The 12,073-nt window shown below is 50.1% G+C and overlaps 2 protein-coding genes across 7 annotated transcripts in view; both read left to right on the top strand.

Moving 5' to 3' along the window:
* Window positions 1–8,809, top strand: part of ACOXL (acyl-CoA oxidase like) — a 335,830-nt gene extending 327,021 nt beyond the window's left edge. The window contains exon 18 of the mRNA XM_055539295.1: window positions 8,609–8,809. Within this exon, the coding sequence (XP_055395270.1) occupies window positions 8,609–8,809 (201 nt within the window). The remainder of the gene's footprint in view (window positions 1–8,608) is intronic.
* A 2,934-nt stretch (window positions 8,810–11,743) lies between these two features.
* Window positions 11,744–12,073, top strand: part of BCL2L11 (BCL2 like 11) — a 79,237-nt gene continuing 78,907 nt past the window's right edge. Inside the window, exon 1 of one of the 6 annotated variants that reach the window (XM_055539301.1) lies at window positions 11,744–12,024. The gene's annotated coding sequence lies outside the window, so the exon portion shown is untranslated. The remainder of the gene's footprint in view (window positions 12,025–12,073) is intronic. The other 5 variants (XM_055539298.1, XM_055539302.1, XM_055539296.1 and 2 more) reach the window with 5 other exon arrangements.

Below are 12,073 nucleotides of genomic sequence, written 5' to 3'. Positions count from 1 at the left end.
TATCTAGCTAGTATCTTCTATGTGACAAAGCCAGTAATGCTAAATGCTTTATTATGATATAATATAAATATGTACATGTTTATTACTTAATCCTTACAAAACCCTGAGAGAGACAGATAATATTCCCTTTCTGCAGATGCAGAAACTGAGGGTTGGCAAAATGAAATGACCTGTCCACGTTGTTTTGACTAACATGGCAAGTATTTGAGGATGGCTTTACAGAAGCAGCAAGACTGTAACTAAGTACAAAACCTGGAAGAGACCCGGCCACGCTGCGGTGTGCCAGTGAGGGAGCGTGGGAATGTGGTCCAGTTCCCGAGAGTGAAGAGCATCCGGTGGAAGGCAGGATAAGTTTCCTTGGTGCAAGTAGAAAATGCAGATTGTGCATGGATAGTGCATGATGAAACTATCATAGTTATGGGAACTCAATATATTGAGTACTGCTAAAGGATTCAAGTTCACAATCGGTCATTTTCCCTTAACCTGAGAAGCAGGTGGGTGATTCCAGACTCTGGGGAAGAAGAATGATCAGGGGGTAAAAAAAAAAAAAAAAAAAAAAAAAAAAAGAGTACTCAGGACTTCCCTGGTGGCTCAGTGGTAAAGAATCAGCCTGTCAGTGCAGGAGACATGGGTTCAATCCCCAATCCAAAATATCCCACATGACGCAGAGCAACTAAGCCCTTGTGCTGCAACTACTGAGCCCGTGTAGTGCGCTACTGAAGCCCACGTGCCCTAGAGCCCGTGTCCACAAGAGAATCCACCGCAATGAGAAGCCCGCGCACTGCAACTAGAGAACAGTCCCTGCTTGCCACAACTAGAGAAAAGCCCATGCAGCAACGAAGACCCAGCACAGCCAAAAGTAAAATTATTTTAAAAGATACTCAAGGAAGGTAACTTTGGGCAGCAAGAATCTATGTGTGTTACTTGCTCGGTCATGTCTGATTCTTTGCGACCCCATGGACTGTAGCCTGCCAGGCTCCTCTGTCCATGGGATTCCCCAGGCAAGAATATGGGAGTGGGTTGCCATTCCTTTCTCCATGGGATCTTCCCAGCTCAGGGATCGAACCTGGGTCTCCTGCATTGCAGGCAGATTCTTTACCATCTGAGCCACTAGCCCTGCAAAAATCTCGAGAACATAGTGAGAGTCTGAATTAAAGGGCTACAGAGGAGAGTGGAGGGAGTTCTCATGCCAGATTCCAGGATAAAAATGAATAGAGCAGAGAAAGCCTGGATGACTTTCCATGGGTGATGAAGACAGAAGACAAAAATGAATCGACCTTTCCTTTGATGAGACATGTTTGAAGCGTGTCGGAGGGACGTATGCTGACACCCCATTTTATTTAACATTTTCAACAACCATCTGGAGCAGGTGGCTCACTGAAATGAAGCAACACATTCTGATATTGTTTCACAGACACACACACCTGCACACCCATCAGGATGAAGGTTTCGCACATCTCACAGAGGCGACTCGTAAGAGAAGGTGTCTCTGTGCCTGTTCCCCAGTTTGTCTCTGTCTAGCTGCCATCACCTCCCAGGTGGAGTCCAGCAATGCCTTGGATGAAAGGCCAATGTGTTGATGTTTAGACCCTCTTCTTTAAGGAGAGTACTCTTTAAAATGGTTTTAAGTGAGAAATATTGAGCATCAGAGAATAAAGAGCAGTCCAACTGGATAGAAGTGGCAAGTTATGCGTCCAGGTACCCACGCCTGATTTCACATCCTGTCATGTCAGCCCCTGACTTTATGTGTAAATGGACAGGTAGTAGTTTCTTAGAAGCCTTTAAAGGCCTTGATGATAGCATTTTGAGGATAAACAGTTGACAAGTTTCTGCTTTCCTGCCTTTTGCAGCTTACACTGTGGCCTTCACATAATCACCTCACTCCATCCTCTCATCCACATTGTAGAACAGACTCAGGCCTTGGAGATGATCCCCTGCTGGCCATCCTTGTTCTTTTGTTCTTTTTAAATGTTTTTTTTTTTTTTTTTTGAAGATTTCTTGATGTGGGCCAAAGTCTTTATTGAATTTGTTGCAATATTGCTTCTGTTTTGTATTTAGTTTTTTAGAGCATGAGGCATGTGGTATCTTAGCTTCCCAACCACAGATTGAAGCTGCACCCCCTGCATTGGAAGGTGAGGTCTTAACCACTAGGCCACCTGGGGATGTCCTGGGCCATCCTTGTTTAAAACAGCTCTGGGAGTCAGGAAACCCTACATTCCTGCTGAAGTAAGGTGATAAAGAGGCACCCATCCATCATACCAGCTGCTTCTGGTTCGGCCCGACCAGGCCGCATCCATTTCCCTTGACCGATGGCACAGGAGAACTTAAGCAGTTACAAGACTTGGGATCGCTGGTTACAAATACTTTCTTTTTTCCCCATCCCGGACACTTGGCTTGTACTGAGGATTTTTGTTGGAGGTTTGGCTTTCCTGGTGACTCAGTGGTTTCAGAATCCACCTGCCAATGCAGGAGACGCAGGTTTGATCCCTAGGTTGGGAAGATCCCCTGGGAAATCCCATGGACAGAGGAGCCTGGTGGGCTACAGTCCATGGGGTCGCAAAAGAGTCAGACATGACTTATCGACTAAAACCACAACAACAGAAGCCCCTCACAGAGAAGCTGAAGGAGTGGAGGATGGTTTTAAGGCAGGTCCTGGTGATTTGCCTTCTAAACTGCACGAGGGAAGTGGGCTGGGTGGTGGCCTGCAGTGAGATCTCCAGCCTGCTATTCAAATTCTCCCCCACATACCCTACCACTGGATGCTCATTTAGCTTTATTCTTTCAGGACTGATGTTCTGTCTTTCCATTAAGCCTATCAGCTACACCTGTTGTCGTTCAGTCACTAAGTCATGTCTGACTCTTTGGAACCCCAAGGACTGCAGTACATCAGGCTTCCCTGTTCTTCACTATCTCTTGGAGCTTCCTCAAACTCATGTCCATGGAGTTGATGATGCCATCCAACCATATCATCCTCTGTCATCCTTTCTCCTCCTACCCTCAATCCCAGCATCAGGATCTTTTCAAATGAGTCAGTTCTTCACATCAGGTGGCCAAAGTATTGGAGCTTCAGCTTCAGCATCAGTCCTTCCAGTGAATATTCAGGGTTGATTTCCTTTAGGATTGACTGGTTTGATCTCCTTGCTGTCCAAGGGACTCTCAAGAGTCTTCTCCAATACCACAGTTCAAAAGCACCTTCTTTATGGTTCAACTCTTACATCTGTACATGACTACTGGAAAATCCATAGCTTGACTATATGGACCTTTGTCGGTAAAGTGCTGCTGCTGCTAAGTCGCTTCAGTCGTGTCCGACTCTGTGCGACCCCATAGACAGCAGCCCACGAGGCTCCCCCATCCCTGGGATTCTCCAGGAGTGGGTTGCCATTTCCTTCTCCAATGCATGAAAGTGAAAAGTGAAAGTGAAGTTGCTGAGTCTTACCCGACTCTTAGCGACCCCATGGACTGCGGCCCACCTCAGGGACAGGGAATCCCCTGTCCCTGGGATTCTCCAGGCAAGAACACTGGAGTGGGTTGCCATTTCCTTCTCCAATGCATGAAAGTGAAAAGTGAAAGTGAAATCGCTCAGTCGTGTCCGACTCTTAGCGACCCCATGGACTGCAGCCCACCAGGCTCCTCTGTCCATGGGATTTTCCAGGCAAGAGTGCTGGAGTGGGGTGCCATTGTCTTCTCCGTTGGTAAAGTGATGTCTCTGCTTTTAATACAGTGTCTAGATTTGTCTTAGCTTTCTTTCCAAGGAGAAAGCATCTTTTAATTTCATAGCTACATATAATTTCACTGTCCACATTGATTTCTGGAGCCCAAGAAAATAAAATCTGTCACTGTTTCCCCTTTTTCCCCTTCTATTTGCCATGAAGTGATGGGACTGGATGCCATGATCTTAATTTTTTGAATGTTGTTTTAAGCCAGCTTTTTTCAATATCCTCTTTCACCTTCATCAAGAGGCTCTTTAGTTCTACACCTGTCAACTCTTTGTATAATTATAAAATTGTCCTCAGATAACTAAAGTAAGAAGGTAGAAGTGAAGCTGAAGATAACCCCAGTGGATGGAAAGTTGAATTAAATTTTTTGTTTCAGTTACCTATTGCTGTGCAATATACATCTCTAAAACTTAAGTGTTATGAAATAAAAGTTGTTTATTCTTTGAAATTCTCTGGGTAGGCAACCTGGATTCTAGCATAATTCTTGAGCTAGCCTTCGGTACCATAACTGCAATCCGAGTTTAATAGGACTGAGGGGTCTGAGATGGCCTCGCTCACATGTCTAGCTGTGGGTCTGGCTCTTCCCCCACGTGGCCGCTCATCCTCTGACAAGCTGGGCTGGGCCTCTGCACAGCAAGGGGTCTCAGGGTCCCAGCGGAGTGAGAGTAGAAATTGAAAGCCTTCTTGAAACCCATGCTCTGAAAACTCACACAGCGTCACTTTCTCCACATTCTATTGGTCAAAGCAAGTCACAAGGCAGCCCAGATTTAAGGGCTCTATTTTCAAGGAGGAAAAGGCTCTATTATGGAGCCCAAGCAAGAAATGGGCTAATTAATGGACATTTCAAGTTGGGATAAGGGACTTTACACAAACAGAGAACAGTTTGAGGTCATCTGGTGCTGGGAACAGCGACGGAGATACGGGAAGTGGCAGGCAAACCTGCAGGGAGTCTCAGGAAGAGCTGGGGCGCTACTGTAAGTGCGCTGGGTGCCTTGAAACTTGGGCATCTGTTCTATGATTAACACCAACACCATAGAAAATAAAATTTGTTTAGAAGACTATAAAGCTTAGTCACTGCCCATCCTAGGCCATTCTGCTCTCCCAGCTGGAATAAGAAAAATGCAAGGAGAGTCAGAGAGAGAAAAAAAAACAAAACTAATCTACTGCAACCAGGTAGGGGTGGAAAGCAAAAATCAACATTATAAACCCCACCCCCAATACACATATTCACATATCCACATACTGTCCCTCCATTATGGAGTGCTTCCTCTTTCTTTAAAGTAGATATTTCCGATCTTCCTCACCCGATACTTCAATGCATCTTCCGTTCTTTCTTTTTTTTAACGTTTATTTTGTTGCAGTAGAACTCTTAGTTGTGGCTAAGTTGGCCACTGGACCACTGAGGAAGTCCCAGATTTTATGTTCTTATTTTTAGACCAATACTTCCCCTGCTTTTGGCCTGTCCTTTTAAAAAATTTCTGCAAGAATTTATAACTTGTTCATATTCTCTTATATTTAAGGGCACTTCTCCATTGATGTTTTTCCAAAAACTGGTGAATACTCTTTACAAAGAGATGAATGGACTCGAGGAACTCTGTCCAGCACCATTGGCTCACTGGCAGGACAGAGTGGGGGAAAAGAGGTTATAATATGTATCATTTTATACTTATAGTATAGAAGTATTGGAGAAGGCAATGGCACCCCACTCCAGTACTCTTGCCTGGAAAATCCCATGGACGAAGGAGCCTGGTGGGCTGCAGTCCATGGGGTCGCTAAGAGTTGGAGACGACTGAGCGATTTCACTTTCACTTTTCATTTTCATGCATTGGAGAAGGAAATGGCAACCCACTCCAGTGTTCTTGCCTGGAGAATCCCAGGGATGGGGGAGCCTGGTGGGCTGCCATCTATGGGGTCGCACAGAGTCAGACACGACTGAAGCGACTTAGCAGCAGCAGCAGCAGTAATAAGAAAATGCTGTTGTTACTGTTGTTTAGTTGCTAAATTGTGTCTGACTCTTTTGTGACCCCATGGATTATAGCCTGCCAGCCTCCTCTGTTCATGGGATTTCCCAGACAAGAATATTGGAGTGGGTTGCCATATCCTTCTCCAGGGTATCTTCCCAAACCAGGGATGGAACCAATGTCTCCTGCATTTGGGGCTGATTCTTTACCACTGAGCCATCAGGGAAGCCCAAGAAAATGCTGTAACTGTGTACTAATCAATGCTATATTAGCTACTGCTTACGTTATGTGAAGAATTGTATTTGTAAAAAGTGTCTGAAACCACACCGTAGCGCCACAATGTTGGAGCCTGTCTCTGCAGTATGCACCTCTACTCTAGAGCACAGAATGTCCCCGACACAGCTGGGGACTATAGTACACACTTTGTAAGTGGAAGAATGATCATTATCATTACCATCCCTCCCAGAGGTAGAAGGCTACCTGGGATCAGAGTCAAACAGGAATGCTGCTTCATCCTTCCATCTGGACCCTTGTCATTTTGGGTTTGTGTTGCAGTCTGTGACAAATGGAGAAAGAAGGAGGGCTGTTTTGCGTTCGTGCTCAGGCGCTAAGTCATATCTGATTCTATGTGACTCAATGGACTGTAGCTTGCCAGGCTCCTCTGTCCATGGGTTGCCATTTCCTCCTCAAGGGGATCTTCCCAACCCAGAGATCAAACCTGTGTCTCCTCTGTCTCTTGCATTGAGAACCCACTAAGCCATCGGGGAAGCGTCAGTACAGGTTCTTTGAAATACATCAACAAGCTAAATGACACACCCACCAGCACCATGGCACTTCTGAGGCCAACCATCAAAGACCAAAAAGTGGGTGGGGGACCAATTCCTAGAAATCCCTACCCCCTTCCCCTGTAATAGTTGGAATAATCCTTCCACTCATTAGCCTATGAAATTACCTAGTCCGTAAAAACTAACCACACCCTATTTCCCAGTCCTCTAGCCTTCTGAGATGGCCCACACTCTGTGGAGTGCATTTCTCTCTAAATAAATCCACTTCTTGGCTTCCTTAGTGGTGCTAGTATTAAGAATTCGCCTGTAATGCAGGAGATACAGGTTCCATCCCTGGGTCTGGAAGATCCCCTGGAGAAGGAAATGGCAACCCACTCCAGTATTCTTGCTTGGAGAATCCATGGACAGAGAAGCCTGGTGGGCTATAGTCCATGGGGTCGCAAGGAATTGGACATGACTAAGCATACACATACCCACACCTATCCAAAAAAGAAAGAAAGAAAAGAAATCTGCCTCTTATAATTTCTACCTCTGGATCCTTATTCTGTGATCAGCATCAGACAAACCAAACCCATATTCTCTTCCATGCAATACTCATTTGAATAATTGAATTTTCCCTGTTGTAGAATATACTACAGAATTGGTTGAGTTTCATAATGCTAACCGAAAGGAAAATTTGTCTCCAGTAATGATACTACAATGTGTGGAAGCTTTAGGGACTTGCACACCATCTCATGGTTTTGAACTGTGTGGGTAGATACAGAGTTGACAGATTAGTCAGGGATTTGTCAAGAGTATTAATTACAAACTTTGAAATCTTGGTCAGTGAAAGTTCATCACATGCACCTTGTGAATGTGATCAAAGTCTTTTCAGTACTGATTTGATGATGCTTAACCACAGTGTGTAAAGAATGAAGGTTTTCATTAGAAAATACTGATGTAATAGAGCAAGTTTTAAGGGAAGATGGATTGTTAGACTATTACAATTCATGTTCTTTCCCCACCTACCCCCACCCCCCTTGGGGAGCCCACTCTCATTGTCTCTGAACACCTGAAGTGGCATTTTGAACTGTTGCAAAGAACTGCCATCTTAACAGCATTAGTGTAACTCAGCAATGACCGCCACCATGAGGGCAAAGGTGGGGTTGGTGTAAGTGATGTTTTAAAAACCATAAAAATAAACCATAAAAACCTGGGGGCTAACTGTAATTTAGTGAGCGAAAGAAATTTATGGCTGGCTGAAAACTTGAAAAATGGAGGAGTAAATTGTGTAGCTAGCAAGTGGGAAAGGAAAGTAGTTCTTCTGCCCTGCCCTTGTCAAGGTTTAGGAAAACAATCTATTATGTTTAAGAGCTTTTTATTTTTTTTTCCTGGCACCTAAACCATGGGAAATGAAATAAAAATACACTCAGTGCAGCTCCTTCAAAATCACTGGCCTGCATTTCCCTTTCTCTTCTGCAGGAAAAGCTTATCTGTGCCTTCCAACTTTTGTCAGGACACAAGGGTGTCAGTGGGGTTCCTTTGTGTTATATTTCCTGCGCAGGTATATTTCCTGCACAGCAGCGGGGGTGGGAGGTGCACAAAGGTACCAGTGCATGGCCTTGGTCCCCCAGCCCCCGTGCAGATGTTTCAGGAACTGTGGTGTCTGCCAGCCAGGGGTGGGAGGTGCTGGTCATTGTGGAATAGCGGGAAGTCTCCACTGGTTCACCTTTTTCTGATGCTCTTGCTTTTCAGTTGCCTCTGTGTGCCAGAGGGTGGCACCCCAGTCACTCCAGAGGTAGAGTGGAGGGAAAGGGAAAGAAACGGAGGAGAGATGGGGGAAAGGGAGTGGAGGCTGGAAAGGGGGATTTTCCAGGTGTTGGTCTCCGGCCCCCCTGCTAATTTGGAGCCCACACCCACGCCTTCGCGGAATAAGCTTGCTTCTGCCAGACTAAGTGTCAAGAGCTAGGAATCCCTAAGATGAAGAAGGCTTGTGACGGTGAGCAACAGCCTCTTACCCTCCTGGGTCCCAGGAAATCGGAAGGGAAACTAGTGTCAGCGACCGCTGGTGTGCCGGTGCTTGCGGGTGGGCGTAAAGCGGCTGGCACCAAAGTGCTATGCTGAGTGAGCCAACATCTGACCCGTTGCCCTGTGTTGTCTTTTGCAGTTGCTCCATTTGTGCAACTCAGTGAAGGATGATGCCCTAAGGGTGATCTCTGCCTTTAACATCTCACACGCCTCCCTCCACGCACCGATCGCTGGAATCGCCAACCCGAAGGCCGCCTGGGTTTTGTACCCAGCACCACAGCATTCCCTGGCCAGGGAAAGAGCGTGGTCTCCGCGGCCCAAGCTGGGAGCCAAGTTGTAAGCGGGTGGGGCGGCCAGGGTGGTGGCCCGCCCGCAGCTGCCAGAATGCTTCTCAGACGCCTGGAGCTGGGGCCCGAGGCCGGCTGGCACGCGCTGCGCCGCGGCCCCCAGGGATTTCGGTCATGGAATGGGGTTCCCGCTGAGGCTGGCCAGGCCACTAGGCTGTTGGGAGGCGGCAGCTCCATTTCCGATCCGGAACGCGGCCTTTTATCCTCCCCAAGTAACCCCGACTCGCCGGGCCATGCCCTCTGCCGCCTAGGGCACTACACCGAGTGGGCTTTCCTTTGGGCTTGCTCCAGAGCCGGTTGCCATCCAAGGTCTCCCGCTGCTAGTGGTGATTCAGGTTCCCAGTGATTTGGGAAGACTGTGGTGCTGGATGAAAAATAAACGTCTAAAAATGAAACATCCGTAGGCAAAGATTCAATTCAGCAAGTGACGCTTTCCCAGCCCCCACGCCGGGGGGTACCTGCGAGGAAACACACGAGCAAGGGGAGGGGAGTGTGAACTTGGAGTCTTGCTCTGGGCAAAGCATGAACCCGGGCGTGTCCCTCCTGGCTGGCAGCTTCCGGACCGACCGCCAGACGAAGCTCGGAAACATTTTTACCAAATTAAAGTGTAATGTGTTCTTGAGAAGAGCACAGAGATACAGTTTTGTAATGAAATTAAGCATCGGGAAGGTTCCCGCAGCTTGCAGAGCACGGGGAGGTGAGCGAGGCGATCCACTGCAGTTAAGTTGGTTTCGGGACTTGGAGAGACACGCCTGTGGTTCCAGCGAGGGCCATAGATGTCGCCCGACTTCACTCTTGCTTTCAGTCTATGCCCTCCGTTTTCCCTCTCCACATCTCGCGGAGGCAGAAGGGGACGCCGCTCTGCTGCTGTCCACAAGAGCAACATCCAGGACGGGAGCCAAGACCTCGTACCTACCCGCCCTCCCCTAGGCTGCGGCTCTGCGGGAGAGGGCGTGAAGGGTACGCCGTCACCCGACGCCAGGCGTTTGGTCGAAACTCCTCAGCACAGTCTGGGTTGCGCGAACTGCCACCTCCAAGCTGACCGCCTGTTTGTGGCCCAAATAAGAGCATGTAGCCGGCTGCTTTCTCCGACTCCTTTTTTTTTTTTTAAGTGTTCACAGGGTCACCAGAGCAGACGACGCGGGGGCGGCGGAGCTGCATAGAAGCAAAAAACAACCATCAGGGGTTCTTCTGTGTGGTTCTTTTCCGGTCCCTGTCTTCATCGTCCAACCCCACGGAGAGCGCGGAGCACTCGGGCGCGCGGCGGGTTTGGGGCTCCTCGAGGGCACAGAAGGTTGGTCTCTTTCCCCCCCGAGTGCCGCGATAGGAGGTTAAGGCGCAGAGTTTGCCTGCGGCCGCCACCTGTAGCCACTGATGGCAGTTCCAAGCTGCAGACACCCGCGCGCGTCCTTTCCCTCCTGCAGCGAAATCCCGGGGTGGAGCCCGGCGCTCGTCCTCCAGCCTCTCGGCCTCCTTCACCTCGCTCAGGACTCGCGGGAGGTTGCGCTGAGAAAACAAACCTTGGGCTCTGCTGTTAATGTTCCGCATTTGCTTATAAAACATAAAAACTGACCAAGGTGGCCAGACGGCGGGATCATTCCTCGCTGATTTGCTTCTCTGCACCGAGGCACTCTTCTGGGGTTCGGGTTAGGGAGGCCTCTAAATTGAGTCTGTAATCCGTCTAGCCTGATCTCTCCCGCGGCGGGATGTTCCATCTCCTAACCGATTTGCCCTCCACTACTCCGGCTGCGGGAGTCTCAAAACTAGGGGAGCCCAGGGAAGGGCAGAGGTAGGGATGCAGGATGCGTATTGAAAGGGCCGTAGGCGTGCGGACCACGGCGTTCACAGACTTGGGTCTTCCGGGGAAGGAGTGGAGTGGGGCTTCGGACTCTAAGGACAAGGGGACCCGCAGGGAGGAGGGGTGGGGGTATATTGCGCTCTCCCTGCTGCTCTCTACGAGCCCTCCGAGGCCCTCGGCGCTGCCTTCTCTGACCTTAACACGCCAGGGGACCATTCCTGGACGGTTCTCTGAGAGCCAAACAATTCTCGAGGACCCAACCAAGTGGAGGCCATCCTATCTCCCATCTGGAGGCCACGACTCTTCCCAGTCCTTTTTTCTTAAAAGGATTTTAAAAGATTTTTTCATTTCCCTATTTCACCTGCTCAGCGTTCACTCCCAGTCTCGCAGCGGGGCTGCGGAAAAACGCATCCGGGGATCGCCCTGGGTCCTTTTCTCATATCCCCATTTTCAGGCTTTACCTCTTACCAGGGGAGATTTGGCGCGGGAGAAAAGCTGGATGCAGCTTGGGGTGGCTTTAGAGAGGGCGCCTAAGAGTACCGCCTTAGGCGAGAGAGAGGGGAAGATGAGCAGTCGGCAGATGGGGGTCCAGCGCGGAGCCCCCTCATCTGGAAGGGAGAACTAAAGAGACACCCCTTTCACCCTTGGACCTGCGCGTTCCCGAGGACCCACCCAGTCTCGGCGCCTGCCCCAGGACGGCTCAGAAGGGAAACTCCCGAGGCAGAGCCAAGGCTCAGGGGCGCCTCTTGAGGCTTTCCGCGGGCGGCAGAGGCCGGTGCTGGCTCAAAGTGTGCCCGGAGCGCCCCCTCTGTTCCACTCGCACGCCTTGGCCACCAGTGAATTGCGGGGGGTGTGGGGAGGAGAGAGTGCACTTTGGGATGGGGGATGGGGGTGCGCCGAGCAGTCCGTAGCCCAAGTCTCTCGGGTAAACACGTCCGGCAGGGGCAGGGCCGGCGGCGCGCGCAGCGGGGAAGTCGGCGGGGACGCCCCCTCCTTTACCTGTCCGAGCCTGCACGCGCGGGCGGCCTCGGCGCCGCGGGGGCGGGGCTTGCCAGCCCGCGCGCCGGGCGGGACTTAGCGGGGGCGGAGCCCACGGTGATTGGGCCCGGACCTGGGGCCGCCAGCCTGAGCTGGGCAGCAGAGGCGCGCAGGTTTCACTTCGCTCCGCGCAGCCGCCAGGTCTCGGTCCTGCAGGAGCGCTCTGTCCTACTTCGCCGTTTCCGCCGCTGTCCTCGGATTCTCGCAACCGCCCTGCGCGCCCTGCCCTCTGCGGCCAGCACCGTTTCAGGCTGCTTGGGTTCGCCTCGCTCTCGCCGCCGCCGCCGCAGCCGGTGCCGCCGCCTCGGTGCAGTTCCCGTGGCCCTCGTCCCCCCAATGTCTGACCCTAATTCACGAACTGAGAAACGCAAGGTAAATACTTTCGAGTCCCGGGGAGCAGGCCGGGTACGAATGGAAGATT

Source organism: Bubalus kerabau, chromosome 11 (assembly GCF_029407905.1).
Source record: "Bubalus kerabau isolate K-KA32 ecotype Philippines breed swamp buffalo chromosome 11, PCC_UOA_SB_1v2, whole genome shotgun sequence".
Lineage (NCBI taxonomy): Eukaryota > Metazoa > Chordata > Mammalia > Artiodactyla > Bovidae > Bubalus > Bubalus kerabau.
This window is presented reverse-complemented; position numbering and strand designations above follow the sequence as displayed.